The 6,855-nt window shown below is 47.2% G+C and overlaps 1 protein-coding gene across 1 annotated transcript; it reads left to right on the forward strand.

Annotated features, from left to right (window-relative positions):
• The first annotated feature begins 829 nt into the window (after positions 1 to 829).
• On the forward strand, positions 830 to 5,818 carry NDUFAF4 (NADH:ubiquinone oxidoreductase complex assembly factor 4). Its single transcript, XM_082305982.1, has 3 exons — positions 830 to 975; positions 1,630 to 1,727; positions 3,902 to 5,818. Exons 1-3 carry the CDS (start codon positions 849 to 851, stop codon positions 4,196 to 4,198), a joined length of 522 nt encoding a protein of 173 aa, XP_082162108.1. The 5' UTR covers positions 830 to 848; the 3' UTR covers positions 4,199 to 5,818.
• Positions 5,819 to 6,855: the final 1,037 nt, after the last annotated feature.

Below are 6,855 nucleotides of genomic sequence, written 5' to 3' on the forward strand. Positions count from 1 at the left end.
TATAAAATTAATTTTCTGTCACTGAATAAACCAGTGAGGTGCCTAGAAGGAAATGGTACGGATGTTAACAAGGGTGAGAGGCACAACATCCCTGAATACTACGACGTTACCGTTACCCAGGTGAAAACTTGAGAAGATTTAAGACGAGGGCGAGGTGTGACACAGGCCGAGGCCCGCCCGGTCCTGCTGCCGGCCCCCTCGGTGCGGTTACAGGCCGAACCGCAGCCCTGCGGCGCGGGCAGCAGGCACCTGCCCGGTCCCGGTCCCCCTCCTCGCTGCCCGGGCTCCGCTCCCTTCTCCCCCCGACTCCCACCGAGCGTGACCCCCTGATAAATCAAGCGGCGACAGTTACGACATGACGTAGCGAGGGGCTCACCCACCTGCCGGCAGCTCCTGCGCCGGCAGCCGCGGCTGAGAGGGGAACCCTGGCCCAGGCCGCCGCCGTGGTCGGGACCCTCGAGTCCCGACGGGACTCGCCCGACCCCTGCCTCCCACCGCCGCCGGGGCCGCTCCCCGGGGGCTCCGGTCACCCGCACGTTTAGAAAAGCCACAGCGAGACCAAACCGCCGCCCCTCACCGCCGCAGCGGGGTGGGCTGCAGACAACAGCGCCGGGGCGCTGGGAAATAAAAAAGGGAATCGCCTCGTCTGTGGTTTTCGTTCCTTTGTTTGTTTGTTTGTTTGTTTGTTTGTTTGTTTGTTTCGGGGTTTGGGGTTGTTGTGTCCCGCCGCAGCCGCCGCCCGCTGTGGCGCCGCCCCTCGGCCCCTTCCCGCCGGCCAGGCCTGTGCGCACGCGCCGCCGGTCGGCGCAGGCGCGGCGCGGGTGGCGGCGGCGGCGGCGGCGGCGGCGATGGGCGGGCGGCTGGCCCGCGTGTTCCGGACTTTCAACGTGGAGAGCCGGGCCCGCCGCGAGATCAGCAAGGAGAAGCCCACGCCCGCCCCGCGGCACCCCACCTCTCGGCTGGACGAGCTGGCCGGTGGGTGCCGGCCTCGCCTAGGCCGCGGGGTGACGCCGGAGGGGCTGCCGGCGGGGGGGGGTGGCGGTGTGTGTGGGCTCGGCGTGGGGCCGAGCCACGGGAGGGGGGAAGCGGATGGTGGGGGCGGGCTGCGTGGGCGAGGTGCTGGGGGCGCGGGGCGGCGGGGTCGCGGCGCCCCGCGGGCGGGACGGGGCCGGTGACATTGAGCGCGGGGCGGCTGGGCGCGCGGGGCATGCTGGGAGCCGTAGTCGGCGGCGGTTGCTAGGGGCGGTTGCTAGGGGCGGCCGGGCGCCGGGGCAGCGGCCGGCGGGCTCCCGGGGCAGGGCCGGGGTCGGGCCCCGGCCCCGCACAGCGGCGGCGGTAGCCGGGCTGCTGGGCGGGCCGCTGCGGAGCGGTGAGCGGGCCTGCCGCAAGCCGGTGCTTTCCGCCCTGCCGCTTGGCCTTGGCGGGCGCCGCCGTGTGCAGCGGTGACCTTAACGCTGGAGCTGATGGAGAAAGGAAACCTTCCCGAGAAGCACCCTGCGTCTTGGGAGTCATGCCCTTCATCTCGGGAAGCGATTAAGCTGGCAGAGCTAAGGAAAAGGAAACAATTTGACTCAGACCTGCCTTTTCTCTCTTTCTTTTTTCTTCCCTCCTTCTCCTCGCTGCCTTTAGACCGCCCAGAGATACAAGAAGAAATTTACAGAAAGGACGATAGGTTCCTCACCTTGTTAAAAGATGTTTATGTCGAGTCCAGAGATCCACCTGTGCGGGTGAGTCTGTCTGTCTGTCTGTAGGAGGCATACCAGCACCAGCTTTGTGGTTTTCAAACTGAGCACAAATTCTGTATAAAGAAAAATGCTCTGTTAGTGCCTAAAAGCTACCTTTTTTAATAGATAAAAGTGATGTTTTCATTACTCTCTTATACATCAGTAGCACTGACGGTGTTTGACCCTGGGCCTTGAACATGTGACAGATGGTGATTATACAACCTTTAAATGCTTGCGCAGCCTTCCTTTTTAACATCAGATTGATCTCACTTTGGTTTTCACCTGAATTCCCACTTCTGCTTCCTTTAAGGCAGAAGGACGGTTGTCCAGCCTTTTGCAAAGATGCAGGGGTTTGCCAGAGATCTCTCGTAGAGTTGTTAGAAGAAAAGAGATTGGGACTACTATGGGAGCATGGGTTTGGTAGAAGACAAAGACATTAACATTTTAGTGGAGTCTTTAGCTACTGATGTTAAGGTCGAACTGTGCAGAGGCTTTTCCTTATGTGGCTGAGGAAATGCCTCAGTTAGTTTTTTTTCTGCATAACCTTCTGGATTGTTTGGTGATCGGTTTCCTCATTGCCAACAGCTGCAGTCTTTGACTTGGAAGGCAAAGCATACCCCTTCCAGTAAAATGTAGACTGCGGTTCAGTCTCGTCTTTTCCACCATGTGACATTACGGCTTGTGTGTTTTACCTGCTGCATTATTGGACCACTTTATTCTAGCTGCTTTATTCAGTAAGAAAAGTTTTATAATCATCTAGCAATAAAATTCCTAAGTCTCTCTAATTTGCCACTTTCATAGTACCTTGTATTCACGACTAAAAGTATTTAAAAATGCAAACAGATTTCCGCAGTCGCTCCCTGAAGTTTCCAAGTAATCTCTGTCCTTAATTTTCATGATAGAGGTTAGGACTTTAATCTTCAAGTGCTGAAGGTCTAATTTCAGTATCTTTCAATATTCATTTGTAAGCCTGTCAAGAAAGATTTGAGAAAAAGCCAAAAGTGGAACAAATCTTGATGCTTGATTCCGTGCCTACTCTGAGGTTGCTGCCACGTAAGACTTGCTCTTGTAGTGTGTCTGCTTACAGGTGTTAGGAAGAGCATGATTAATGTGTTAGCACGGAGGCTTGTGGGTGAAACTTCATCCAAAAGCTTCCTTCCTTTCCTGATGTAATTCTGAATGCTTTGTGCATTGTGTATGTATATATCCCTATCTGTACTTTTGGTATGTATGTCTGTGGTAAGTGGAAAAGCACCAACTCCAAGTGCTGAAGTGGCAGATACCCAGAGACAGATCATTTTATTAAGCCTTGAAAAATTGTTCATTATCTAAGCACAGTTTTAGCACAAAGTAAAAGGAAGAAATGGAGAACTGGTAGCATCATCAGACATTCTCTGTAGTTTAGAAATGGACACGCAGTTATTGATAACTGTAAAAGTACTTTTTCTTAAATTTAAGAAAGATTTTCAGTGTGCCTTTTTTGCAGTGTCATTCACTGGTTAAATCTTAATAAAAGGCAATACGGAGAAGACAGAGCTGGTTTGGAAGTGACTTGGAACTATGAAGGAACTTGGGAGAATAGACTTTACATGTCTGAGCACTGCAGTAGTCATGGGAATTAAACTCCATATGATGCTGCAAAATAGTTTCTTTTTGTCCAGCAAAGCTTGTTCTCTAGACAGAGCAAAAGAAGGGATATCTTTTAGTTGCAAAACTGAAATCTGAGAATGAAAGGGAGAGAGACTATATGAAAAAGATTTCCAGTGGTATCAGAAGAAGGATACCAATTTGTAGTATGATTTTTTTTATTTTTTTTTTTTTTTTACCCTTGCCATGAATCAGTACCAAATATTGTTATCTGCATTTACATTTGGCTACCAAAATCTGTAGTTTGCCTTGTATGAAGGGCTGCCGAGTCTGTACAACACTTAGAGTTCAATGGATGGTAGCTTTTCGGAATTTGGGTGGGGGTTGACATTGTAATGGCTGTGGAAGAACTGACAATTTTTGTGAAATCAAGAAGCAAGGATGGCTAAGCATTTTTTTTTTTTATAATGCTGTGAAAATGGGGAAAGCTAACAGGAAATGCCATATTTAGGAGAATAGCTTGGCTGCTGCACTACGCGTAGTAAACAGAACTGCTGTTAAGCTATTTCTTTTTTCCTTCCCACAATTAGGTAAAAGATGGAGGTGGTGAACATCTTCCATGTAAACAGGAGGAAAAGAGACTTACAAAACTAGGCCACTTGGGAGATCTAGATGTTAAGAAAGTTCCCAAAGGCAAAATTTCCATTGTGGAGGCTCTGACACTTCTTAATAATCATAAACTTCATCCTCAAACATGGACTGCAGAGAAAATAGCAGTGGAATACAGTCTGGAACTGAAGGAGGTCAACTCTCTTCTGGAATTCTTCATTCCTTTCACTGTGCAGGAATTTCCTAAAGAAACCAGAAAAGCTATAAAGCCAACATAAAAATAATGACCAAAACCTCATGTGATCTCATTCGTGTCTTAATTTTATTCTTGAGTATATTCAGTGTCTGAAAAGAGTTGGTTACGTGTCACCCAACACGGCTGCTTCCTTATACCAGTAAGATGTACTCGAGCAATTCCATTTTATATTGGATGGCTTCAGTTAAATGCAGCAATTATAGGATACAGTTTGTAAACCAGAATATAACTTATAAGTTGTATGAGAGCATGTCACACAATTCTGGTTATCCCATTCATATGCTACAAGTTCAGTTAAAACACGCAAGTTCTAGTGAGAACTTCACCGTAACAGAGTGCCTTTCTTAGCAGAGACTTCCTGGCCTTCAGCTACATCAGTGCTCCGTGTGTATCAGCTCTGTAGTTTCATGTTACAGTGTTCTTTCGAGGACTTGCTGTCAAGATGTGTGTATATACAAACAGCTGTATTTCTTTTGTGTAAGAATGGAATAGTATTTATACTTTGTAAAGAACGTTAACCACAAGATCATTTGGGAAATTCAGCTGTGTCAAACTTAAAATAAAAAGGAGGTGAATAGCAAGAAGGCCTCTTTCTGATGCTGGAACAGTAATGGCTGATGTGTAGCTCCTCGTCCACTCTATTCTTATTTAGCTTAAATATCTGCACCTCCCCAAGTACTGTGTGTCAGTGAATTTGTAAGAGTCATGATCATCTAGCATCAGTCTCTTGCAGCAGTCTATGGCTCCTACTGTATGGGAAGTAATCGCTCATATTTTAATTAATAGGTAGCTGTGAAATGCAACTGGATCTACTAATTGGACCCACTAGTAGGTCTTCTGTAAATGTCTGTGTGTCCTGTTACAATAGCCCTTTTTTCCCCGTGGAGGCCTTGTCTGACTTAAGCAAATGTGGGCTAGATCAGGTCATGTTCACCCACAATGTTACCCCACATGCTACCAGATTGAAGATGAACAGCATCCTTTCCAATTGTTAGTAAAGGATGACGCAAACTGAGGTAACGGTGGATTGTAACCTTGATACTGTGACTATTCAGGTCTGCGTAGGTAAGGAAGAAGTTTTGCACTGATGATTAATACTGTAGTGAAAACTGGTTTGTCTTTTCTGGATAAACTAGAGGGGGGATAATCAGAATTGATATTTAAAAATGCATTATGGTTGCCTTCATTCCAAAGAAACAAAAATCAAAATTTTATGCGGCGCTAACATTCCTAGTGCCCATCACCAAAGAAGTTGAATTTATTAAGAGGGTGGAAGTCGGTACCAGGCCTACAATGTAACTTTCTTTTTAAGAACTTTTCTGCCAGGTCTTAGATTTCAGACTCTGGTAAATATCTTACAAACCAGATGATCAGCTTTGCTGTTTCACAGCAAGATTCTTTCCACTTCTCTCTCTGAGACAGAACAAGGTATTTACAGTACAGTTTGCCACAGTGTATTCAAGGTTTTGCTTGATTCATTTCTGAAGTACATAATGCTGTACCTTAGTGGATGATGACACCTAAGTGAATTGTATAAAAATTCAAAATTGTTAGTCTTTGGATGTGTGGATTGGGGATAGGCTTGTCATTCTTCCTGTAATGTGATGGGGACAGAGCTGCACTCTGAAACTAATGCATCTGAGTTACGTACCACATTAAGATTTTTTTGTTTTCCACAAAATACTCTGTTTTATAGAATGTTGTAACAGGAAGACTTTATTGTTCGAGTACTGTTCATCCTAATGTAATATTTAAGGTAATATTCAGAAAACAGCTGTGGAATGCATTTGGTACAGATACTGTTGTTATTATTATTGGAGACACTGTGATTTCCTTCTTTAAAAATGAATCTAATTAGGTGTTGGAGTTGATTAAAAACCTCACTGCTATCAGCAGCAGACAACAGCTTAACCATGCCCCTTGACTAACTTGGTATGTATTTTGGCTTCTTTTGTCTGCCTTTGTCAACTGTCTTGTGATGTGGCTACACCATTACAATACCCTGTTTCACGCAGAAAGTCCCTAAAGGCATTATGGTATACTACTGCTTTGCTTACGCTCTTCAGCAGGCACGTGCTTTGGGGTGTTTGGTGCCCATGATGTTCAATGCTCCAGCTGTACCTTCAGGACAAAATCCTGTCCGTGAATGAGATGATTGCAAAGTCTATCCCCGGGTTCTCTGGAGCCAGGATCTCGTCTTCAGAATATATTGTCCACGGTGGGGAAGCAGGCAGGTCCCACAGCACAGAGGTGGGCCAGGGAACCATCTCCCAGGAAGCAGGTGAACTCCCGGTGGCCCAGAAGGCTCCTCTGGACCAGGGAACTTCTCCGGCACAGCGCGTTCGCTTCAGGAAAATTAGACGCAATGCAGTTTGCTGTCCGCACACCGATTCTTCTGCTGGTCACCTGCCCCACCTGCTGGGCAATGTCAAACCAGCATTATGAAGGCATTGCTGATGGTATGGGATCATGTAAAATCTGTACCTTTATCCAAATTATCCATGGTCTGAATGTTTAGCTTTCACTGTCTCTTCAGACATGGAGTGTTTTACTTGCCCAACGCTCACAAGAAGATCGAGGAGCGTGAGTCTTTTCTCTTTGCTCTGGTGGAAAAGCCTGTCTCTGATCAAGCACTCTCAATGCTACCATCTTGTCCTGTGTAGGCTACTGGCCGCAGAC

This window comes from Platalea leucorodia, assembly GCF_965183815.1.
Source record: "Platalea leucorodia genome assembly, chromosome: 3".
NCBI classification, from domain to species: domain Eukaryota; kingdom Metazoa; phylum Chordata; class Aves; order Pelecaniformes; family Threskiornithidae; genus Platalea; species Platalea leucorodia.

Excerpts from the sequence above, each read along its gene's own strand:
- NDUFAF4 (XM_082305982.1), top strand. The coding sequence starts at position 849 with ATGGGCGGGCGGCTGGCCCGCGTGTTCCGGACTTTCAACGTGGAGAGC. Across the intron at positions 976-1,629 it reads TCGGCTGGACGAGCTGGCCG|ACCGCCCAGAGATACAAGAA; the intron begins GTGGGTGCCGGC and ends CGCTGCCTTTAG. Across the intron at positions 1,728-3,901 it reads CCAGAGATCCACCTGTGCGG|GTAAAAGATGGAGGTGGTGA; the intron begins GTGAGTCTGTCT and ends TCCCACAATTAG.